This window comes from Rhinoraja longicauda, chromosome 35, assembly GCF_053455715.1.
Source record: "Rhinoraja longicauda isolate Sanriku21f chromosome 35, sRhiLon1.1, whole genome shotgun sequence".
NCBI classification, from domain to species: Eukaryota; Metazoa; Chordata; class Chondrichthyes; order Rajiformes; family Arhynchobatidae; genus Rhinoraja; species Rhinoraja longicauda.
The window spans coordinates 17,949,854-17,976,309 of record NC_135987.1 but is presented as its reverse complement, the minus strand read 5'-3'; the positions used below and the strand labels follow the sequence as shown (position 1 = coordinate 17,976,309).

At 44.5% G+C, this 26,456-nt stretch overlaps 1 protein-coding gene across 3 annotated transcripts in view; it reads left to right on the top strand.

Moving 5' to 3' along the window:
* Positions 1-26,456, top strand: part of LOC144609998 (calcium-activated potassium channel subunit alpha-1) — a 594,620-nt gene that overhangs the window by 489,023 nt on the left and 79,141 nt on the right. For all 3 annotated transcript variants that reach the window (XM_078428430.1, XM_078428427.1, XM_078428428.1), the window contains 3 exons: positions 14,008-14,101; positions 17,605-17,728; positions 23,888-24,112. In XM_078428430.1, the coding sequence (XP_078284556.1) occupies positions 14,008-14,101; positions 17,605-17,728; positions 23,888-24,112 (443 nt within the window). The remainder of the gene's footprint in view (positions 1-14,007; positions 14,102-17,604; positions 17,729-23,887; positions 24,113-26,456) is intronic.

The window sequence follows — 26,456 nt, the reverse complement described above, 5'->3', positions numbered from 1 at the left end:
GGTGAAGGCAGGAGAAGGGGGTTGAGAGGGAATAATAGGTCAGCCATGATGGAATGGTGTAGCAGACTCGATGGTCCAGATGGTCTAATTCTGCTCCTATATCTTATGGCATCTGTGGAAGGAATGGACAGGTGACGTTTTGGGTCACGACCCTTTTCCAGACTGATTGAACCTATTCCCTCCACAGATGCTGCCTGACGTGCTGAGTTCCTCCAGAACTTTGTGTTCTGCTCAGGATTGCAGCATCTGCAGTTCCCTGTGTATGCATCGGTGACCACTTGGTTTAATAAAATCAACACTTGGTATAATGAAAATCAAACGGTGCCGTGTGTGGGCTGGCACTAGGTGGAGTTCATGATCACAACACCTTTAATGGTTTCAAATTCCCTGTATTTGACTTTTTTCTCCCTGTGCTTCATGTTGACATTTCATGATACGTGATTCTTGTTTCCACATCTCTAAACCTGTCATTTCTTTGCATTGTCCTCAGCAAGATATGGCTATAATGGATATCTCACCGCAAGTAAGTCATTGGTTTGCCACATGTAGATTCCCCTTGAAATGTTGCTTCCTGTTTGATTTCTCTTCCCCATGTGTTCTCCCCCTAACCCAGTGTTCTGTTCCATTTATCCAGCCTTTACCCTTCTAGTCAGAGTGCAGTGATGATCTATTTTAGTTAGTTCTTGTTTTATGCAAGCTGTTTGTCAATTAGATTGGTGTGATCAGAATTGTTCAGAATCAAGATTCGGTCTGGAATATTGATCAATCAATTCTTCATTCTCTTTGGACAGAACGTGAGCCAAAACTAATAGAGTCAAATATCTAGTCTCTGGATGGGTTCCTTCACCCCTATTCCAAATTATGCTACGATTTCACAGCAAATGGCTACCTATTAGGGTTGTGGTCTATATTGGCTATGTTTATAAACCGGGTTTACCAGAGATATCATAAACTCTTTCCTGCATTATCTCACCTCCTAATTCTCCTACTCCTGAGAAGGGTTGATTGATTACTGAGCAAGAATGGAAATTCACACCATGTTGTGCCTCCAGGCACCAAAGTTTCCAGCCAACCTGCCCACTGTCAGGGAACTGGTCGTAGATTGGATTTTTTCTCTCCATTCATTTTTCAAGACCTGAGCATCACTGGCTAAGCAAACATTTGTTGCCCATCCTTAACTACCCTGAGAAGCAGTTGCCAATGTTGTTCATGCCTTGAGCCAGGCTGTAATGTGGTAATTCACAAGTTATAGGAGTAGAATTAGGCCATTCGGCCCATTGGGTCCACTCTGCCATTCAATCATGTCTGATCTCTGCCACCTAATCCCATTTTCCTGCCTTCTCGCCATGACCCTTGACACCCGTTCTAATCAAGAACTTGTCTATCTCTGTCCCTTAAAAATATCCACTGATAATTACCCTCTAACTGAAGTTCTGATACAACCACATGGTTTGCTGGGGAATTTTGGTGGGCAGCTACCGAACATCCACATTAAGTCCAGGCCAGGTAGGATGGTTGGCTCCTTTGAAGGACCTTAGTGATTGGTTCTACAACAATCCAGTTGTTAGTGGTCAACGTTTTTTTAAAATTCCTCACCTGTCACAATGGGATTTGAACATGCACCTCTGTGTTGATAATCAAGGCTGTTGGTTTATTATTGATTATTGTAACTGTTGCACAATCGCTGGAAACACAGGGACATTCTGGATTTCTCCAGGTGGAGCGACCGAACAGCAGGGAAGGGGCACTGTGAATGAAACAGTGGAGGTAGAGTAGCAACTCCTAAATGTTGAATCCCCAAGTGCATGTGCTGCTGCTGATCAACCCAACAGTCAAGAATAGTTGCTGGATGTACTTACGACGCCTGCCAAGAGATCCCCTTTCTCCACACTTCTCCGCACTCCCACTCTCTCTCTCTAAACATATTCTATGAGCAGTAGAATCCTTAAAATTGTGTAAACCCCCCCCCCCACGTGAAGCTGGTACAGTGTACCTCAAAGAAGCCACAGTCCCAGCAGCTGAGAGGTCCTTTTAATGGAGGGTAGACACAAAATGCTGGTGTGACTCAGCGTCTCAGGAGAGAAGGAATGGGTGACGTTTCGGGTTGAGACCTTTCTTCAGACTGACGTCAGGGGAGGGGGCGGGACAAAGAGAGGATGTAGTAGAAGCCAGGAAGACAGTGGGAGAACTGGGAAGAGGGAGGGGAAAGAGAGGGACAGAGGAACTATCTGAAGTTGGAGAAGTCAATGTTCGTACCGCTGGGGTGTAAGCTGGCCAAGCAAAATATGAGGTGCTGTTCCTCCAATTTGCGTCACTATGACAATGGAGGAGGCCCATGACAGAAAGGTCAGACTGGGAGTGGGAGAGGGAGTTGAAGTCCTTATAATGGAGATTAACAAAATTCATAAGGAAAGCTTAATTCCTAGGGATATTATCAGGGCCCAAGTTTGGATGGTGGCTTATACACTCTTGTCTGTTTTGCAACGATGAAAATCGTATGGTCTCTTGGTGTCCTGCATTGGTTTTGTTTGAGAGCAGTAACTTAGAGGGTGAACCTGGGAATGTCGGGACTCTGAGCCAGGCATCGTGTGGACACTCTTCTCTGATTATGAACCCTCTCCCTGCTGTTCACTCTCAGTCATTCAGAAACCGTCAGGCAATGGATCAAACAGACGCAATCTTTGCAAAGAAGGTTATCTTAAAATAAATGAATATTTCCACCATCAGTTGTCTAGGAAAAAAAACTGCAGATGCTGGTTTAAATCGATGGTCAGGCAGCATCTCGGGAGAGAAGGAATGGGTGACGTTTCGGGTCGAGACCCTTCTTCAGACCATCAATTGTTAATCAGTGCACTCTAAGCATAGAAGTGTATCCTTTTAAAATTAGTGAGTGATTAAAAAACCGTGGTTTCCCTCACTAATAATATTTTGGATTGTCTCGGTGTGTCAACTGTAACCATCCCCATGAGTTTATCATAGCTTGTAAATGTTTTCCTATCCGTCACGGCACGGTGGCGCTGCGGTAGAGTTGCTGCCTTACAGCGCCAGAGACCCGGGTTCGATCCTGACCACGGGTGCTGTCTGTACGGAGTTTGTACGTTTTGCCCGTGACCTGCGTGGGTTTTCTCCGAGATCTTCGGTTTCCTCCCACACTCCAAAGACGTACAGGTTTGTAGGTTAATTGACTTGGTATAAATGTAAAATTGCCCCTCATGTGTGTAGGATAGTGTTGGTGTGCGGGGATCACTGGTCGGTGCGGACTCGGTGAGCTAAAAGGGCCGGTTTCCGCGTTGTATCTCTCAACTAACCTAAACTAAATTCAACCTAAACTAAAGCAGTAAATACTGGTGAGTGGCAGGCTCTTCCTACTTTGAGATGAATGCAATAAACAGCAGATGGTGCTGCTACTTAAGGAATAAGGTGCTACTGAACAGTGGATATATATTTGTTCAGACATGCCACATGCACACCTGCTTGTACGTGCATCCTTTCTCATCGACACACGCACACTCACACCTGCACAGATATAGCCCACACACTCACACACACTCACACTCCACCTTGCTCCCACACTCACTTGTTTGCACACACACAGAGTTTAGAGATTCAGGACAGAAACAGACCCTTCTGCCCACCGAGTCCGTGTCGACCAGCGATCCCTGTATACTAACACTATCCTACACACACTTGGGAGAATTTACAATTTTACCAAAGCCAATTAACCTACAAACCCAGCACGTCTTTGCCGTGTGAGAGGAAAGCCAGGGAAAACCCACGCAGGTCACGGGGAGAACTTACAAACTCTGTGCAGACAGCACCCGTAGTCAGGATCGAACCTGGGGCCTCTGGTGCTGCAACTTTACTGCTGCACCACTGTGCCGTCCCAATACATTAACACGTGTATATATTTGCACATTTACTCTAATCTCACACTTCTCCTGTTTGCACACACACAAATGCATTCACACTTGCACACACATTCATACAGCACACTAATCTCACACTTTGTTGTTTGCACACACACAAATGTATTCACACTTACACACACATTCATGCAGCACACTAATCTCACACTTCCTTGTTTGCACACACACAAATGCATTCACACTTGCACACATTCATACAGCACACTAATCTCACACTTCTCTTGTTTGCACACACACAAATGCATTCACGCTTCCACAAATGTCCGCACATTTCATCCTTATCCCACACTCTCTCGCTTGCACACACTCAGATTGTAGATTAATTGGCCTCTTATTTTCCCCTAACTTTTGGGGGGTGGATGCGAAAGTGAGATAACATAGAACTAGAATTAATGGGTGATCAATAGTCGGTGTGGGCTCAGTGGGCCTGACAGCCAGTTTCCATTCAGTACCTCCAAGCTAAACTAAATATACTACAATCTCTTAACTAAACTTATTCAGACTCTTACTCACACACTCCCACGGCTGTTAGAGTTAAAAGCATGCTTATTTCCGTCTACTTATTCTCCCCAAAGCACAAGAATAGTCTGCGGCTCTGGGCTCCGCATCAAGTATTGACGGTTCGCATGTGGCCCACCAACAGATTATAGGATTTCTCAAACCTCTGAATGTTTAACTCTGCAGATTTTGCCACTAGCTTCTACCCAATGGCTTGCTGGGTGGTTACACTCTGTGTGGAAATGGATCTATTCAGCTCCACCTGACATCTGAATGATTGTAACTGACCACATCCGGAGAGCTGTTGTCCATAACAGGACACAGAGTGTTGGAATAACTCAGCAGGTTCGGCAACATCCCTGGAGAACATAGATAAGTGACCTTTCAGGTCAAGACCCTTCTTGAGTCCTGACCTGAAACGTCACCTATCCATGTTCTCCAGGTACGCTTCCTAACCTGCTGTTATTCCAGTGCTTTGTGTCCTTCTATGTATTACCCAGCATCTGCAGTTCTTTGTTTCAGAAAGATGTTCTCCATGGGTTTTTTTTGCTTTGCTAGTGAGGTGGCCGACTTTTAACCTGCAAAACTCTCTAAGAAGTAGAGTTGGTAAGGAAGCTCACGGAATATAGCAGCAGATAACAATGCCAGAAAATTTTCTTGGACTTCTATCCTTTCAATTGCAGACTGGTCATTATGATAAACTGGGAACAAATGCACGGCAAAGCTCGTAAATAGACAGCAACCGTCTGGGTCATTCGAAATCCTCAGTGAAGCTGCCACCTTGCGTATTCTCAAACTAATGCTGTACATGTTTGACAATGTGCAGATGAATCCAAGAGTTATCAATGCGGGGGTTTGAATCTAACCAGCAGCTGACGTTAGAATCAACCTCCACAGATTGCTCTAAGCTACTTTGGGGATTTTGCTGCTGTTGTCCAGAGAATTGAGGAAAACGTCCTCTGCTATGCACAAGAGCAACATTTTTCAAAAATGCCACCGGCCTCTATTAACAGTGCAATGAGCTCAATAAGTTATTCTGACATTTTCTGATGCTTGGTGATCACTTCAATAAGATTTAGAAAAACGATCAGACGCTATGAATTAGACCTATCTAATTACACCCAGGTTGAATCAGAATTCAAGCCTGTTGTCAGGATTTGATCTAAGCTTTCCAAAATGCTCAGTGTCTTGCAAATCAAAGTGGCAAAGTCATTAATAGGAAATGATAAATATAGCGATCATTATAAACTAATATGTCTAACAGGTAATTTGTTTATGCAAATAAACACGAGAAAGCATAAATATTTACTATTATTGTTGATCTCTTGAGTATTTCTCTAAATGTTAATTTATCCAAATAATTTGCAACTGTTCATCGAGCAATTACTACACATACTAATGAAGTATAGGTGATAGTGTCACATTATCAGTAGCTGTGCTGTAGGAAAAATATTTTATGATTTAGTATTAATCCAACTACGGTCGAACACGCCATCTATTAATATCAACCATAGGTTGTAATGGAGAGACACATTTTTTTTTTAAAGTTGCTTTATGCAAGTTGCTATAGATAGGTTCTATCTATTCAATGCCATTGGGATTTGTTATCTGCTTTTTGATGGGAAGTTAAATTGAAATAAGAGGGGGAAAGGGATTACTCTGGGAGCTGGCAGTGGAACTATGCAGAATGGCCTTCCTCTACTTCTTAAGGGAAGCAGGAGTGAAATGGGTGAGATGGAGAAGAGAAAATGATAACTAGATATAGTTTATAGATCTATATCTCAAAGCCTGTATCCAGATGGACCCCTCTACACAATTGATGGAAGACTAATCAAGACTAAATCAGAGATAGATACATTTTTGAATAGTACGGGTGTCAGAGGTTATGGGGAGAAGGCAGGAGAATGGGGTTAGGAGGAAGAGATAGATGAGCCATGATTGAATGGCGGAGTAGACTTGATGGGGCCGAATGGCCTAATTCTACTTCTATCACTTATGACTATATGAGTTTCAATAGGGATTGTCATCAGCTCATAGGATGAAAAGCACCTTTCCCTCCTGTCCATGTTACCAACATGAGACTGATATTGGGAGCCATTGCTAGTTGGTACTTCCAAGATGCAGCAGTGGAGGGGCCATTATTGATGGCATAATGGGATGTGACCACTCAGTCCTCAGCGTGGATTCTTCGATATTGGGCTACAGCGTTGAGAGCTGATCTTAGCAAGAGAACAGGTCACGTTGGTGAGTGATTGTGGGGATGAGAACATTGGCGTTATGGTGCTGGGAAGCTGGCATAGAGCTGCAGGGAGCAAGACTGTGTTTGCCGTTGCTCGCACAAGGATGGTGAACCTCTACCGTGCTGCAATGGACAAGCACCGGCCTAAGCCAGGGACGGGTGAACAAGTCACCAGTTATATCCTGACCTTCCATCTGCTCTGTGATGCCTCCTGACATACGGACCAAGATTACCATTTGCTGAACAGATTGGGGTCTTACCCTCTCAACAAAGTCAAAACCTGAGCAGACCCAGCCAGTGGAAGTGTATTAGGGTGGCAAGAGGGGAGGGGAATTACATTGATTTCTTTTCATGCACCAGTTGATTTCTCATTTATTCAGGAATTATCATAACTGCAGAATAGTGGCAAATCCGTTTTTCTGACTGCCCTCTGGTTTAACACCGTTTAGGTCCAAGAAATTCATCACTTTGCACTGTTTATTCAAAGATAGCTTAAGGTACAGACGTGGACCTTGTGGCCATCAATCATTCAATTACAGGCTCTAAAACACTGCCTTGCAATCATCAGCTGGTGAGTGCTCCATTATCCCAACAGCCGGACTAATGACAATTGTTCCGACTGACATGTCAGTCCTGGATAATGAATTACATGCATGGCCGTGCATGGCTTTGAACCTAGGACGGTAGAACATAGAACAATATAGCACAGGAACCTCCTTGGAATGTGGGAGAAAAACCAGAGCACCTGGAGGAAACCCACGTGGTCACACGCAGTAAACCTGCAAACTCCACATTGACAGCACCCAAGGTCAGGATCGAGCCCGGGTCTCCGACACTGTGAGGCAGCAGCTCTACCAGCTGCGCTTTTGTGCCATTCTTTAGTCAGCCCATGCACTCTGCTGTAAGTTGGATTTTTTTACAGCAGAAGGCAAAAGTTGAAAAATGGCCGTAACAAATTGCCTTCGTTGTTGATGGGTCTTGGATATTGCCAGCAAACAACATTTGTTGCCCATCTCCACTTATACTTGTTATACCATTTCAATTGGGGATCAACCAGTTTGGTGGGTCAGGAGACACTGTGATCCCAAACAGGTAAGTATGGTAAAAGTCCGGCACGGTGGCGCAGCGGTGGAGTTGCTGCCTTACAGCGAATGCAGCGCCGGAGACTCAGGTTCGATCCTGACCAAGGGTGCTGTCTGTACGGAGTTTGTGCGTTCTCTCCGTGACCTGCGTGGGTTTTCTCCGAGATCTTCTGTTTCCTCCCACACTCCAAAGACGTACAGGTTTGTAGGTTAATTGACTGGGTAAATGTCAAAATTGTCCCTAGTGTGTGTAGGATAGTGTTAATGTGCGGGGATCGCTGGGCGGTGCGGACCCGGTGGGCCGAAGGGCCTGTTTCCGCGCTGTATCTCTAAATCTAAAAAAAAATCCTAGCAGAGTATAAAAGATTTTAGCTTCCATTCTGCTCATTAGTCTACAGTGGCTTAGCAAGTGGAGCTACTGCCTCACAGGACCAGAGACCCGGGTTCAATCCTGACCTCTGGTGCTAAATCTGTGTGGAGTTTACATGTGATTGGGTTTTCACTGTGTGTTCTGCTTTCTTCCCACAACCACTGTAAATCACCCCAGCGTTGTGGAGGACCAGTAGCATCTTATTGGCAGGAAATTGGGGAGAATATGATGGTTTTGGGTAGGATTGATGTAAAAATGGGTATTTGAAAGTCAGCATGGAGTTGGTGTGCCAAACGCCCTGTTTCTGTGCTGTATCTCTCCATGAATCCCAGGGAAACGATGAACCCACTGTGCTGCTTATCCCAGTTGCCATTTATTTTCAAAGTCTCTTCTCGTTTCTTCACAAATCCATGACATCGCAGGTCACATAATGTCTTCAAGGGCAGTATCTGTTACCGGGTCCATGTCGCTTATGAACAGCCGCATAAGATTGAGGGGCCCTCATTGAAACTTACAGAATAATTAAAGGTATAGATAGAGTGGATGTGGAACGGATGTTTCCACTGTTGGGAGAGTGTAAGACCAGAGGTCACCGCCTCAGAATTAAAGGGCGCTCTTTTAGAAATGAGGTGAAGAGGAACTTCTTTAGTCAAAGGGTACTTAATCTGTGGAATTCATTGCCACAGAGAGCTATGGAGGCCTAGTCAGTGGATATTTTTAAGGCAGAGATAGACAAATTCTTGATTAGAATGGGTGTCAAGGGTTATGAGGAGAAGGCAGGAAAATGGGCTTAGGAGGCAGAGATCAGCCATGATTGAATGGCGGAGTAGACTCGATGGCCTAATTCCATTTCTATAACTTGTGAGCCCTCTGCCGACTAGTGATTCTTCGTCCAGCTCCCTGAGTTTGTTGTGTGAGAAGGTAGTGGGCGGGAGGGGGTGGAGAGAGCAGTCTCTGGAGGTACTGTAGTGGACCCCAGTGTTGCTTGCAATGTATGTAGCAGCCCCACTATGTTGCTTTCTGTGACTTCCAGGGGTTGTCCTTGGCTACAGCTGTGTGTGACATTGTAGTTTGGGGTGCCTTTTATTCCTCCTTTCAAACAATAGTGAGAAAAAGAAACATACACTTTAGATAGAAAATCTGCCAAATGGTGACAGGAGTATGGTCCACTTAGAAGCATTCCTTTTAATGTGTGATCTGAGCTCAGTTTCTGCTTTACAGCAGCCTCAGTGGAGAAAAACAAACCCAAATCAATGCAATTAACTTTCAAAGTATTAAATCACTGACACAGACTGACACGTAGCAGGCACACACATACACACTCACACATACACAACACTAACATCCATACACAGGCACACACACACAGTACTCTGTACTCTCACACCTACACACAAAAGCACACTCACAATCACAAAGCTAACATCCATACAGTCACATGCTTACATGATTACAGGCCCAATGACGCACACAATACTAACATCCATACACTCCCACCCCTACAGACAGACACACTCCCACGCATATTACAAACATCTGCACATTCACACACACACACACACACACACACACACACACACACACACACACACACACACACACACACACACACACACACACACACACACACACACACACACACACACACACACACACACACACACACACATATAAAGGCACATTTTCATACACACCCACACACATAAAGGCACATTCTCAGTCACACCCACCCACACACACTCACACACACACAAAGGCACATTCCCATATACACACACACACACACACACACACAAAGGCATATTCTCAAGCACACAATACTCACATCTATACACTCGCACACACACGCACTAACATCGATACCAACATGCACTCACACATGCAAACAAGCGCACTATCTCATGAGCAAGCATGTGGACGTGCAAGCAGGAAAGATTCGCATTCACGTGACATGGGCTCTTCCACACGATTCTCGAACACGATCCCGCAATGTCACACTTCTATCCTCACACTCCCGCACGTGTGCAAATGCAGACACATGTGCACATGCCTGCATTCGCCAGCCCCTCCCACACACACACACACACACACACACACACACACACACACACACACCCACACACGCACACACACACACACACACACACACACACACACACACACACACACACACACACACACACACGCGCAGATGCACTCACAGAACAGGTCTCCTCTTAATAAGACCTGCCATTTCCAGAGTTTGAGAGTGTAAGGCTGTTGTGCTTTGAAATACAATACATGGCATTTACTTAAGTTAATAATGAGCAAAATTCTCGGCGAGTCATTTTCAGAACACTGTGCATAAACCCAGCAGACGCTTGTGTGGACAGGTTGCTTAAATAATTTAGCACTGATTATGTCTTTCTTTCCATGCGCATCCTGTAGAATTATCAGTGGCAATTGATGACAGCGTACTGTAGCTGTTCGATGAACATCCAGTCACGCATCCAATAATGCCACTGTCGTTCGGGAGCAACCCCTATCTGTGCTGATTTCACTTGAAGAAATGAATGCTGAAGCAAATAATAATAATATATTCCTTTATTCGTCCCACACCGGGGAAATTTACAAATCATAAAACAACAGTGAAAATAGGGAATGAAAACACAGTGAAAAGTAATATATTACAGATCTAAAGGTGGAGAATGTGCTTTTCCAGGTTTTGTGGATAGCTATCTGGGAAATCATGATATCTTATCACTTGCCAGTAAAAACAGTTTGAAGTTTGACATAGTCCAGAAATGTTCAGAATTCCTGAGCCAAAAGTCTGCTCTTTAGCATTTCACACCAGCCAACAGCTCAGTTTGCCCCCATTTAACAGCGCATTAGTTATTTTCTTTCCGACTGATGTTGCTGTGATTGAGGAGAGATTAATTGGATCAGCCCCGGTGGTCGGTGTTCCCTTGAATTCGGGATGACAGTTGATCTCGACGAAATGCATCAAGTTCTTCAGAGGGCTCATCAGAACAGATTATTCTCCCAGCTGAAGCAACTCGGACAAGTTTCAGAAAAAGGGGTCGACTATATAGAAGGGAGATGAGGGATTTTTTCACTTGTAAATTATCTCCTCAGAGGGTTGTGGATGGTGTACCATTGAGTGTACTCAAGGCTAAACTCGATAGGTTCATGGACCAGAGGCATGGGAACTAGGCCATTAGGCTTCATTAGCAACCATCCTTGACATTGAATGGTAGAGTAGGTGCTAAGGTGTTGAATGACCATCTCCTACCACAATTTCATTTGTACCCATTGTTCTTTCCTCTAGAACTGCTCTAAGTAAGAGCATATTCCAATAGAAACTAATCTCACGCTGATTATGTCCTGGATGGTGTTGTTCAGTGCTCAATCCAACTGTGAGTTGCCAACTTTATCACAGTTAGTGGCCAAATCAAACTTTTCCAAAGGTTTCAATTTATTTCAGAAATATTGGTGGAACTACAATATTGCAGTCAATTTCCTATTTCTATCAGCAAACTGAGACCACAGGCCATAAGACATAGGAGCAGAATTAGGCCATTCGGCCCATTGAGTCCACTCCACCATTTGATCATGGCTGATCGATTTTTCCTTCTCAACCCCGTTCTCTGGCCTTCTGCCCGGAACATTTGATGCCCTTTCTAATCAAGAACCTTAATCTCCACTTCAAAAATGCCCATTGAATGTCCTCCACAGCCGTCTGTGGCTAAAGAAATTCCTCCTCATCTCCATTCTAAAGGTACATTCTTTTATTCTGAGGCTGTGCCCTCTGGTTCCAGACTTTTCCATTACAGGAAACATCCTTTCCACATCTACTCTATACCTCGGCCTTCCATTGTTCGGTAACTTCATGCAGCAATATATCCCTGCCTTTGTTGCTGCCATTGTTGTGCTCAGTGGTGGAGGTTAGGGGAAAGTTCCCATCATAGAATCTTTCTGCAGTCCAGTTGTGCAAAAAAGGCTGGGTTTGTGCAGTAACCCAAAGGATCAAGAGTCAAGAGTGTTTTATTGTCATATGTCCCAGATAGAACAATGAAATTCTTACTTGCTGCAGCACAACAGAATATGTAAACATAGTACACTGTAAATAATAATAATAATAATATTCTATTGTAGTTCAGAGCTTATTTGAGGTTGTCGTGTTTAATAGCCTGATGGCTGAGGGGAAGAAGCTGTTCCTGAACCTGGAGATATGTTGTAGTAAATGGTAAAAGGGAAGGTTGGAGCTGTATCATTAACCCCGCGTGCCGACAGCGGAGCTGCAAACACTCTGTGACTCCAATCATCAGCTCTTTCTCTACTCGTCCCGTCTCATGATGGTGAATCTGTGGCATTCATTGCCACAGACAGAGGTGGAGACCAAGTCATTGAGTATTTTTAAAGCAGAGGTTCTTATTTAGGAAGGGTGTCAAAGGTTATGGGGAGAAGGCAGGAGAATGGTGTTGAGAGGGAAAAATGGAAAAATAGATCAGCCATGATTAAATGGCAGTGCTGACTTGATGGGCTGAATGGCCTAATTCAGTTCCTGTGACTTATGAAAGCGTCAGTCTAACTGGCCTTCACTGACCTGTTTCCCCAGAGATTCTCTTTCTGTTCTCCATCCATGATCCTATTGATCTTCTTGGAGCTCAGTGCCATCCCATCAGATAATAAATATCATTGTTTATCACAAAAATACCCCGGCCTGCGTAGAAAACAATGACTGCTTCATCAATCTGCCTGCAACATTCCAACTAAATCCCAGTACTCTGGTGCAAATTATGCATCAAATGAAAGAATTTTAGTTGGTCAGATCTCAGTTGTGAATCTTGGCATAAACAATGACGTTTATTATCTGATGGGATGGCAATGTGAGCTTCAAGAAGATCAATAGGATCAAGGATGGAGAACAGAAAGAGAATCTCTGGGGAAACAGTCCAGTGAGGGCCAGTTAGACTGAAGCTATCATAAGACATGGGAGCAGAATTAGGCCATTCAGCCCATCAAGCCAGCTCCGCCATTCAATCATAGTTGATCTCATTTTCCTTCTCAACACCATTCTCCTGCCTTCTCCCCATAACCTTTGACGCCCGTACTAATCAAGAACATAAAAATACTCAATGACGGTCTCCACTTCGGTCTGTGCGTGTCAATGGATGCCACAGATTCACCATACAGAGGTACAGAGTTATGACGGCTTGATATTGTTATGTTCTGTTTGAGTTGACAGCCAAAATTAATGGTGTTTCCTCAATGGATTAAAGACTTTGGTTAAACATTGACTCTACCTTTTTTAACAGCTGTTGTTTGGAATGCAGGGACCCTCACCCTCCAGCCCTGTCCCCCACCCTGTTTGCTTTGCCTAAACCCTGCAAGTTATGTCCATGTGTAGTTCCTTTCACCACGGCCGAACATTTGGAGTCAATACGGAAAAAACGACAGGCTTGGAATGGGCCCACCTATAAGCCGAGTGGTTTGATTTCTCTTTTACTAAACCGTGTAACCACATTGCATATCTTGTGACTTTGCAGAAGTTGGGAGTTAACGTATATTCCCATCACCCAAATTTAGGCCACATCCACTCACAGTTTTCCCTTTGTGTGTGTTTTTGTGTGTGTGTTTTGTTTGATGTGCATTGTTTTGATATTTCTTTCTCTTACCTTTTTTGGTTGCACCAACATCGAAATAATTTTAACCTTATGACGATTTTAAACATCTTGATTGAAATTTTTGTTTTAATTCTCAAGTCTCGTGAGTTGCCTACAGTGCAGGGATCTTTAACTTTGATAATGAGTCACTTTCGGGTTTAATATGGCTTCCTTTTTTAAAATCGCATTTTCATTTTGTGTCAGCCTCCAAACGGCTTCTAACCTCCCATCTTCCATCTGTTTGCAGTTCAAGATGAAAACCCATCAGTGCTGTCTCCCAAAAAAAAGCAACGGAACGGAGGCATGCGAAACTCACCCAACGGTTCACCTAAAATGATGAGGTAAGAGGAGACAGCATAGAAAACTCTCGTGTCTAAAAGGAGCGAGAATGAGCGAGAGAGGAGGAGAGAGAGAGAGAGAGAGAGAAATCCTTAAAGGCTGAAGTATTTATTCTGTCAGCTTGTCAGCAGTTAATGATAGAGCTGAAATATTTCTGTCATGAAAGAGGTAGGAAAGGCTGTTAGAGAAAACGCAGCCTTTAAAGTCTTAGCTGTCACCCCATCCTGTCTGTATGTACTTCTTAAACAGCAGTGGCACTAATGACAGCAGTAACCAATCAGAGGGACTCATCCTGCTACTTTCCCTCGGGCCATTCATCGTTTGCAGGGAGCCTGTTTTTTGTACTTCGGGCCATATGTGAGATGTGTCACGATGAGAAAGGAACCCAAATTTTTTACATTCCTTTTATCTTGTCCATTTGCATTAGATTGCCATTAATTGATTTTGACTTGGTTGCGGGAAACAAAAGCTAATAATTGGTGGGGCAGGGGTGGTAACGATGAGGGGGGGGATGTATTGGGTGCTTTATGCCCCCTTATGTCACGGGTTAAAGTGCGGACGATGTTTGACAAGTAAACAGCTTCATCCACTTAACATATGAAACAATATTACACGAGAATTGCTTCGGGTTTACAGAAACTCCAAACATTTCATAGACTAACAGAAGGTCCCTGTTTACTGTGTAAAATATGCGCTGGGTCTTTTGATCTGTATGCAGCAATAATTCTCGGGGAGCAAGTTCTGCTGTTCTCCTAGGCTTCAAAGCTGCGCCAAAGTTTTTCTGCTCTAGGGTACTCCTTTATATTAGTGGCCCTTGGGTAGTGAAATGACAGTTCGTCTATGCTTGGCATAGCTTTTTCAAGTCATAGCCCTCAGCAAAACATAGAATTACTGAACACAAAGTTGCCAAAGCTTTCAGAAATCCTTATCCCGCAGATATATTATACCTTAAATATTACATATTCTGCAATTACAAGGTAGGTTTTATGGGCAATATTAAGTGCGGGTTTAAGGATGCCTAAGGGTGGCTTATTGCACAAGGGTGAATAAGCTGGTATATATTGTATCAAGTATGGTTTTTGCAAGCACACATGCCTCAAGGCATTTGTAAATAAGTAATGATCAACAGTTTGGATGTGGGTTTTGAAAAGCATGCCTTTGTCAGTTTGTATGATGGGATTGGAAATTTCAAAGAGCCGGCTGCTTTCATTGCCTGGCGGAGTGGCGCTGAGGGAAAGCAGTCGTCCCTCACTTGTGCTGTCTAGTCACATTGCACATTGGAATTGCTAAACGTAGCTTGAGCACGGAGCCCAGGCCCACCTGAGCCTTCAGTATAACAAGTTCTAACGAATGGCAGCCAGCATTCTTCACACAAAATTAATACCAGGGTGGGGGGGGGGGGGGGGAGAGGGGGTGGTTGGTCATCGGATACTTGGTCTTAATTGCAGCCGGCGAATGCTAGGTCTATTAATCACAACGCATTTGCTCAAATCCATCAGAACAGAACATTACAGTGTAACAAATGTCGCAGTTATTCCCTGTGAGTAGTGGAATTGAACAAGCATTTGCCAGTGACAAGCGGCAGTGAGTGACAGTCGGTGAAAGATAGCTATCTTGGTGGAGCTTCATTGCACCAGTCAAGGCCGTCAGAAGAGATTGAAATGACAGAGGTCCATTGAGTAAACCGTGAAACACACAGAGCGTCATGAAATATTCAGCCAGGGTGTAAAATCACTAAATGATTTTGCAGTTATTAGCAACTGTGCGGGAAATGCATGCATCAGGGCGACGGAACATTTTAATAGACAAATGTTTTGTCATGACGGCAGGGAGGGAGTGAGAGAGGGAAACGCAGGGAGCGAGATTGGTGGGGGAGGAAGCTGAATAAACGTGAACGTGCGGGGTTGTCTGAAATCACAGGCAATCGTGGAAGCAAAATCTAGCTGGCGGTGAAACAGAAGGTACATCCCTGGCAAAGCGAGTCCTTGGGATTTGTGGTTTTGCTGTTGGCTGGTGCTTGCTGAACAGCGTGCACTCATGGTGAATTACCCCCAGTTTCTACCTGATATTGTCTAGTACAGTTGTGTGCAATCTTCAAACAGGTTCTCGTTTGAAGTGTCTTTGGTCATTTGAAACCACCTCTGCTTTATAACCTGGCAACTGGTGAGAACGCAGGAGATTCAAAATATACAGAGAGAGAAAAGGGACTACCATAAGAACATTTTTTTTTAAAATGGCAATGCTGTTTCAAAGGAAGTTTAAAAAATATTTATTTTTTTTGGAAAACTTTCAGAGCTCCAAATGAGTATCTTGGTCCTTACCCCTCCCTGTACCTCTCTAGTAGCATTTTCACCCATTCCTGGATTAATTCCATGCAGTAAGGATTCTCAAATGTACAGAGCAATCACCTCAGTCTATGTACACAGAATGCTGCGTTACACAGGGGAGATGTGAGCGATGCTCGTAACATTATATGGGTGGGGACAGATGTACAACGTGCATGATGCTTCAGTGTCAAAAACAGACTGGAATTTTCTCAAATAAAAGAGCTATAACTGGCCAATTCTCCTTCCTATCAAATCCTCCATTATTTGCTAAAAGGGACTGATTTCCTATTGCCTGCCCTTGCCCGTAAATACACTTTAAATTGTTGTTCCTTCAAGAGAAAGAGAATATTAGTGGGAATTTTGAAATGAAATGCTTTAGAATTAATCGCATTTCTCAAAAACGTTCCCTGATTTATTTGTCCCAGAGCTAGAAATTCTTCCAGCATTTCTTAAGTGCAACTTGTATATTTTAAAGGGAAGGTGTGCCATAGACATAATTACCTTGTAAGTGCTGGAATCCGTTGTAATGGGGATTCTGGTGGAGATTTGGCTGGGTCAGGACGAAATGGGGTGTTTATTGCTGACTATTTAAGACAGAGTCTCGGATGACAGCTGCCGCTGACTGATGGATGTGTGGAACGTAGTGAAATGTTAGAAGTGCAGGCATTGATGGTCAGGTGGCAGCTGGTAAGGACCACTTTTACATTCAGTGTTCTTCAGTAGAAAAATCATCTGCTCACGATGCAGATGTAAATTAATCAATCTGCTCTGAGCTGACATCGTCTGAAACATTAATGGCTTCAAGTTTTCAGAAAAAGCAAAATATGATGGGGGCAAAATTGCTAAAATATATCAAGTGTACCCTGTTAAAGCTTTTATTGCTCAGAGAACAGCTTCGGAAGTTGTATACGGTAAAAGCCTGTAATTGGCTTTTCATCTTCTTGCCACTCAGACAGCGCGAGGTTCTGTCTTTATCTCACCTCATTGCAGCTGTTAATGTGAGCCCTTTGATCATGGATTTTCTTTTGGAGGTTGGGGGTGGGGTGATGCCTGGGCTAAGCACCGCAGTGGTAGGAGTGCTCGTAAATTAAACAACTGCCGCTGGCAGGCTGGATGTAGCCGGTCGGTAAAGCGGAGGACAAGGTGTCAGGTTGATGGGCATCTCCTTGTCTCCGCAGACACAATCCGCTGTCGGTGCCGGGGAACGACCAGATCGAGGAGAAAGATGCCAGTGTGAAGAAATACGACTCCACCGGGATGTTTCACTGGTGTCCGGCCAAAGAAATGGAAAAGGTCATCCTGGTGGGTATCGCAAACTCCACTTGAGTGACAACACTCTCCAAGCTCATGCCACCGACATCTAACAGGGTGGCAGTTCGATCATTGTGTGTGGGGAGACTGCCAGTCATTTCTGGGAAGAGCAGCGGTACATTATTTTCACCATAAACCTGAGCTGCAGAATAAGAGATTCAGAATAAAAGAATTCAGAATCTGTGGAATTTAGAAGGATGAGAGGAGATCTTATCGAAACGTATAAGATTATTAAGGGGTTGGACATGTTAGAGGCAGGAAACATGTTCCCAATGTTGGGGGAGCCCAGAACAAGGAGCCACAGTTTAAGAATAAGGGGTAGGCCATTTAGAACTGAGATGAGGAAAAACTTTTTCAGTCAGAGAGTTGTGAATCTGTGGAATTCTCTGCCTCAGAAGGCAGTGGAGGCCAATTCTCTGAATGCATTCGTGAGCTAGATAGAGCTCTTAAGGATAGCGGAGTCAGGGGGTATGGGGAGAAGGCAGGAACGGGGTACTGATTGAGAATGATCAGCCATGATCACATTGAATGGCGGTGCTGGCTCGAAGAGCCGATTGGCCTACTCCTGCATCTATGGTTTATTGTCTATTGTCTATAAAAGGGTCTCTCATTTAAGACAGAAATGAAGAAGAATTTCATCTTTCCTGCGGTCATGGGTGTCTGTAATTCCCTTCCCCTGAGAGCTAGATGGAGTGGTTGTAGAGAGGATGTTTCCACTACAGGGAGAGTCTAGGACCAGAGATCACAGACTCAAAGTGAAAGGACGTACCTATAGAAAGGAGATGAGGAGGAATATCTTTAGTCAAGGGTGGTGAATCTGTGGACTTCATTGCCACAGACGGCTGTGGAGGCCATGTGAATGGATATTTTTAAGGCAGTGTTTGACAGATTCCTGATTAGTACGGGTGTCAGGGGTTATGTGGAGATGGCAGGAGAATGGGATTTGGAGGGAAAGATAGATCAGGCATGATTGAATGACGGAGTAGACTTACAATACAATACAATATCTTTGGAATATTGACCCTCAGTCTGAAGAAGGGTCTCGACCCGAAACGTCACCCATTCCTTCTCTCCCGAGATGCTGCCTGACCTGCTGAGTTACTCCAGCATTTTGTGAATAAATACAATATCTTTATTGTCATTGTACAAGTACAACGGAAGCAACAAAGGGGGGGGTGGAAAGGAAACAAGGTAAAGTGCAAAAAAAGTGCAAAAAAAGGTTCATGCAGGGGTCAGTTGTGCCAGATGACCTTGGGGGCAGAAACAGATCATGGCGGGTGATGAGCCGAATGGCCTTATTCTGCTCCTAGAATTTATGAACTTATGAGCTGTGGGGGGGCCACGCTGTGAATATATTTAAGGTGGAGATGGATAGATTTTTGACTTTGGGGGAGTCGGGGGTTATTGGGTACAGGAAAGTCATAGAGTCATAGAGTGATACAGTGTGGAAACAGGCCGATCGGCCCAACTCGCCCATACCAGCCAACAATGTCCCAGCTACCCTAGTCCCACTTGCCTGCGCTTGGTCCATAACCCTCCAAACCTATCATATTCATCAAGTGAAAGTGAAGTTGAGACCGACATCAGATCAGCCGCAATGGATAAGACTGAGAAACCATGGGGACTTTTGCTCTTATTTTGTTTTTTACGATCCAGTTTTGTCCAACCAAACCCATTTTATTTTTGCTGAATTTCACGGCTGTATCACGGCAAATCTGATGCGGTCTGACTGGGATCAAGGGCGTGGTTTGTGGAGGATGTTGACAGCACTTGGTCTGAAATATTGAAGCAACTGGCATTGGGTATGGTTCATTTACACCAATAATAACAGGGCTCAGCTTGTTCGACACAGGCGTCTGAATATATCAACCATGTAAATAAGATTAGAACTCTAAACTTTCTATTTAATTGCAATCAGACCAACAATCAGCTGCGCATTTCTGCATTTAGGTGCCTTGTTACCTGTGAGCATCCGAGGCTCAAAATGAAGTTGCATTTATTGATTGCATCAATGCCACATCTTGTTTGTAAAATCTCTCTGCTGATTTGCACTAATGTGACAGCCTGCCTTTGAAATGCGTGCTAACCTGCCCAGATTGTGCTGGAGACCTAGTGCCTTCACAGAGACCTGTCTCGGATCCTGTTTTGCAGGCAGTCCTGGTACGGTGACTGAGCGAGCACCAGTCAGCAGTGTAAGACGCACCAGGATTACAATGAAGCTGAGCCCGGTGGAGCAAAGTATTCCCTATCCGGTGATAAAATGCTTCGATGCATGGTCAGGGCTTGCAAATGGGTGAAATCTGGAAGGGGCGGCCTTCTGAGTAGAAATATTTGTCCTGTCACACTGTAAATCATGCCAGGCTTCACAACATTAATGTGTTCTCATCTGCGATTAATAAATTATTGTGCTAGCATTCGATAACAGTGTCTCTCCATTCCAACGACCCTTCCAGCATCCTATAGCTTTGGGTACTGGAAAAACACCAGGGGATGGGTCAGTGTCCATCGGCACATTATTGGTTTTGATTATTATTGTCACATGTACTCAAGTACAGTCTAAAGCTTTGTTTTGCATGCGATCCAATTGAATCCATAATACTATACATAAAACATCAGATAATAAATACCACACATAAATATAATCAAGCCAAACTCAAGGAACAATATCCATATCATTGACAATAACTTGAGCAATGACATTGATGAGGCACTAACGATCCAATTGCCAATGAAGCCACTAATTTCGCTGCTCCCTTCTCCCCCTGCGAGTTTATACTAGCAAAGTAACAACATAGGTTTAGTTGAGAGATACAGTGCGGAAACAGGCCCTTCGGCCCATCGAATCCACGCCGACCAGTGATCCCCATACACTAGCACTATCCTACACACTAGGGACAATTTGCAATTTTTACCAAAGCCAATTAACCTACAAACCTGTACGTCTTTGGAGTGTGGGCGGAAACCGGAGCACCCAGAGAAAACCACAGAGAGAATGTACAAACTCTGTACAGACAGCACCTGTAGTCAGGATCGAACCAGGGTCTCTAGCGCTGTGAGGCAGCAACTCTTCCGCTGTGCCACTGTGCCACCCCCATCGGTGTGGGTGCGAATGTTCCTGCATGTTTCAAAGCCTGTTTGGCAAGCAGTCCTGATGCAAAGACAGAGGAGCAGTCAGTAGCCATGCACCAAGCTTTGCAGTGAAGCTAATTCCTCACCTGTACCTTCTTAGCTGGTGGGGTGGAATATTCCCTGTCCGGCCAGGTAAAGTAGTGCAGTGCAAGGCTCAGCGCACAGACGAGGCTTCCTAGTGGGTTCAATCAGGAATGGGTTTCAAGTAGGCAAATAAGAATATCATTGTTCCGGTCCTGGTGCAGATGACAATGAAACATTCGCTTCATGGGCGTCACAGTGGCACAGCGGTAGAGTTGCTGCCTTACAGCGCCAGAGACACAGGTTCAATCCTGACTATGGGTGCTGTCTGTACGGAGTTTGTACGTTCTCCCTGCGACCGCGTGGGCTTTCTCCCGATGCTCTGGTTTCCTCCCACACTCCAAAGGCGAACAGGTTTGTAGGTTAATTGGCTTTGGTAAAATTGTAAATTGCCCCAGGGATACTGTAAGAAAATAACTGCAGATGCTGGTACAAATCGAAGGTATGTATTCACAAAATTCTGGAGTAACTCAGCAGGCCAGGCAGCATCTCAGGAGAGAAGGAATGGGTGACGTTTCGGGTCGAGACCCTTCTTCAGACTTCTTCAGTCTGAAGAAGGGTCTCGACCCGAAACGTCACCCATTCCTTCTCTCCTGAGATGCTGCCTGACCTCCTGGAGTGATTGCTGACCGACGTGAACACGTTGGGCTGGGGTCCTGTTTCCATGCTGTACCTAAAGTCTAAAGTGATCTTGGAAGTAGGTTTGCGATTCACTCATACTAGGTCAACTTTTTCTGTATAAACAAAAGACACAAAGTGCTGGAGCAACTCAGTGGGTCAGGCAGCATCTCTGGAGAACACAGACTGGTGATGTTTCTGGCCGGGACCCCATGACTCTACATATCACCCTACATGTTCTACAGAGATGTTCCTGTGCTGTACTCTGCTCTATGTTCTATTGGGCGTTCATACTGAAGGATTAATATTAGGAATACTTATTACTGGCTGATGTGAAAGAGGAAATGCAGCTCAATAATAATTTAATGAGAAGATACAGGTCAGGATACCATGAAATGAACAGTGGTAGCAATTTGGTTATGGCTGTGGTATTGTTGATACCTAACCATTAATCACATTATCATACAGTGTCTCTGCTGCCTCTGAGAATTGATCTTTCATTCACTGTGCTGCATCTAATCTATCCCAAACTATTTTTTAAATGATTATCATTTATTTTGCCAAAGAGATTGAAGGAAAGAGGAAATAATGATTTTTTTGTTAAATGGGGACATGGATCCATTCTTTATTTGAATTTATTTACAGGTTTTTCTTATCCCAATGATCCGTCATTCAAAGTGCTTGTTCTTTATTCTCTCCTGTTTCTCCCGCTGAACTTGACTGCAATCCATTGGTTGCTGGTAGTAGGCGGACTAGAGGTGGACCTGTTAGTGACCATGGACACTAACTGGGTGTGGCTACTGGCTACATGTTTAACCACAGAGTTAGTGTCAGCTTGGGCCAGTTCATTACGATGTTCAAAATATATTTGGCCAGATAAACGGATAGGAATGGTTTAACTTTAGAGGGCTATGGGCCAAATGCAGCCTCATGAGACTAGCCCGGTGTGCCAACTTAGTCAGTATGGGCACGGTGGGCCGAAGGACCTGTTTCCCTGCTGTATACTGTATTCCCTTCCCTACCGGCACGGTAGCGCAGCGGTAGAGTTGCTGCTTTACAGCGAATGCAGCGCCGGAGACTCAGGTTCGATCCTGACTACGGGTGCTGCACTGTAAGGAGTTTGTACGTTCTCCCCGTGACCTGCGTGGGTTTTCTCCGAGATCTTCGGTTTCCTCCCACACTCCAAAGACGTACAGGTATGTAAGTTAATTGACTGAGTAAAAAATGTTTTTAAAAAATTGTCCCTAGTGGGTGTAGGATAGTGTTAATGTACTGGGATCGCTGGGCGGCGCGGACTTGGTGGGCCGAAAAGGCCTGTTTCCGCGCTGTATATATATGATATGATATGATATGATATCTGTATAACTCTAGTTTCTACTTGGGAATTTTCTGGATAAGAGGTGACAGTGGGCATTGCTATTGGATAAGCCCCCAGTGAAGTTAGGTGGAATCTGATTCATGCTGTGGCTGAGGGGAGTTATCTTTCACTCCTCCACCGTCCCTGAGATTCTGCTATAAATTTGTGATGTTCCTTCTGCTGACTTCCTGAATGGAATCAGCTAAATGAGTCCAGAGAAAGGAAGGTGGACACAAAGTGCTGGAATAACTCAGCGGGTCAGGCAGCATCTCTGGAGTAAAAGGACGAGTGACGTTTCAGGTTGGAGCTATTCTTCAGACTCCAAAATGGAAGTATGAGGCACACTGCTCGCTGTGAACTGTGCTCGATTAGCCCAATAGTCCAGAGTAGGAAGGTGAGACTTCTTTGTTCCATCTCAGAGGTAGTGCAGGTGGATGTGGCTTAGAATACTGTGCATTCTCTGGTCATTAACCTTCCTCCTGCCGATGGAACAGTGTCCCAACTCACTGTATTGTAGTGGAAGGAACTGCAGATGCTCGTTTACACCAAAGATAGACACAAGTAGCAGGAGTAACTCAGTGGGTTAGGCAGCATCTCTGGGGAAGGGGAATCGTTGACCTTTCGGGTCGAGACACTTCGTCAGACTGAGAAGGGTCACGACCCGAAACATCACCTAGTCCTTTTCTCCAGAGATGCTGCTTGACCTGCTGCATTACTCCAGCCTTTCGAGTCTATCTTCATTGTATTGTAGACCTTAGAATTGATATGGGAAGAATTCATGGGAGAAAGTTTGGGGCAATATTATAAACTGGGCTCCATCACTACATACTCAAAATGGCTGTGATAAGGTAAGATAACCAACACCTTTCTTGGGTACACACTAGCTCCTTCGTGTGTCATTGCGGTTAATGTTTGAGCATTTGCTACTTGTGTGGATGACGTTAACAGTTGCCTTTATCTCCCAGACGCGGAGTGAGGCCGCCATGACGGTCTTAAGCGGTCACGTGGTCGTGTGCATTTTTGGCGACCTGAACTCTGCCCTGGTTGGTCTGCGCAACCTGGTCATGCCTCTACGGGCCAGCAACTTCCATTACCACGAACTGAAGCACATTGTTTTTGTCGGGACTCTGGAATACCTGACGAGAGAGTGGGAGACCCTTCACAACTTTCCCAAAGTGTCGATATTACCGGTAAGTTCAAGTAACGTGTTGGGGTTTGGAACGATTTAGAATGGAGAAACTAAAACACAAGAAGGACTGGAGTTGCCATCTCAGAACTCTAGTGACCATAAGACAAAGGAACAAAATTAGACCATTCGGCCCATTGAGTCTGCTCCGCCATTCAATCATGGCTGACATATTTTGTCCTCTCAACCCTATTCTTCCCGTAACTTTTGACTTCAGACCTGGGTTCAATCCTGACCTTTAGTACCATATATGTGATTTAGAAACATAGAAACATAGAAAATAGGTGCAGGAGTAGGCCATTCGGCCCTTCGAGCCTGCACCGCCATTCAATATGATCATGGCTGCACCTGCACGCTTGCTTTCAATGACTGGTGCACCATGACACCCAGGTCACGTTGCATCTCCCCTTTTCCTAATTGGCCACCATTCAGGTATTACTCTGCTTTCCTGTTCTTGCCGCCAAAGTGGATAACCTCACATTTATCCACATTATATTGCATCTGCCATGCATTTGCCCACTCTCCTAATCTATCCAAGTCACTCTGCAGCCTCCTAGCATCCTCCTCGCAGCTAACACTGCCACCCAGCATCGTGTCATCCGCAAACTTAGAGATATTGCATTCAATTCCCTCGTCCAAATCATTAACATATATTATAAATAACTGGGGTCCCAGCACTGAGCCTTGCGGTACCCCACTAGTCACTGCCTGCCATTCTGAAAAGGACCCGTTTATTCCTACTCTTTGCTTCCCGTCCGCCAACCAATTCTCTATCCACCTCAACACTGAACCCTCAATACCATGTGCTTTAAGTTTGTACCCCAATCTCCTATGTGGGACCTTGTCGAAGGCCTTCTGAAAGTCCAGATATAACACATCGACTGGTTCTCCCTTATCCACTCTACTAGATACATCCTCGAAAAATTCTATAAGATTCGTCAGGCATGATTTGCCTTTCATAAATCCATGCTGACTTTGTCCAATGATTTCACCACTTTCCAAATGTGATGCCATCACATCTTTAATAACTGACTCTAGCATTTTCCCCACTACCGATGTTAGGCTAACTGGTCTATAATTCCCCGTTTTCTCTCTCCCTCCCTTTTTAAAAAGTGGGGTTACATTAGCTACCCTCCAATCCTCAGGAACTACTCCAGAATCTAAAGAGTTTTGAAAAATTATCACTAATGCATTCACTATTTCTGAGGCTACTTCCTTAAGCACTCTGGGATGCAGCCTATCTGGCCCTGGGGATTTATCGGCCTTTAATCCATTTAATTTACCTAACACCACTTCCCGACTAACCTGGATTACCCTCAGTTCCTCCATCTCGTTAGACCCCCGGCAGATTTCCGGCAGATTGTTTATGTCTTCCCTAGTGAAGACAGAACCAAAGTAGTTGTTCAATTGGTCTGCCATCTCCTCGTTCCCTATGATCAATTCACCTGTTTCCGACTGCAAGGGACCTACATTTGTCTTAACTAGTCTTTAACTTGCACCTGTATGTTCTCCCTGTGACCACATGGTTTCCTCTGGAAACACATGTTAGTGCCAACTTCTGCTCACCAGAATAACTTTGAGCCACCAGTATGTGGCTTTGCTAGGGGACTTAAGTTAAAGGTGAGAGGGGAATGATTTAATAGTATATAAGGGGCAGATTTCTCACATAGAGGGTAGTGGGTATACGGAACGAGCTGTCAGTGGAGGTAGTTGAGGCAGGTGTTATAGCAGCATTTAAAAGACATTTGACATGTATATGGATTGGAAAGTTTTAGAGGGACATGGGTCAAACAAGGGCATGTAGGATTCGTGTAGATAGACCATCTTGGTCGGCAAGGGCAAGTTGGGCTGAAGTTGGGCTGAAGTTGGGCTGAAGTTGGACTGAGGCTCGAAGGGTCAGTTTCCATGTTGTATGACATTACAGGTTCACTGGGCTGAGAGTCATAAAGTCATATAGTATGGTTACAGGCCCTTCAGCCCAACTCAGCCCTGCTGACCAAGGTGCCCCATCCAAGCCCCATCCAAGCCACACCCATTAGCCCACATATTTCCGTTATCCCTCTCAGACTTTCTGTATTTTGGACGGGAACATGGAAAGAAATGATTTAGCGGGATATGGGCCAAATGCAGGCTGGTGGGACTTGTGTAGATGGGGCATCTCGGTTGGCAATGGCAAGTTGGGCCTACATTCCAAAGACGTGCAGATTTGTACGTTAATTGGCTTCCGTAAAAAAACAAAAAATTCCCAAGTGTGTAGGATAGAACTAGTGATTGTGGTTGGCATGGAGTTGGTGGGCCGAAAGACTTGTTTCATATCATATCATCATATATATACAGCCGGAAACAGG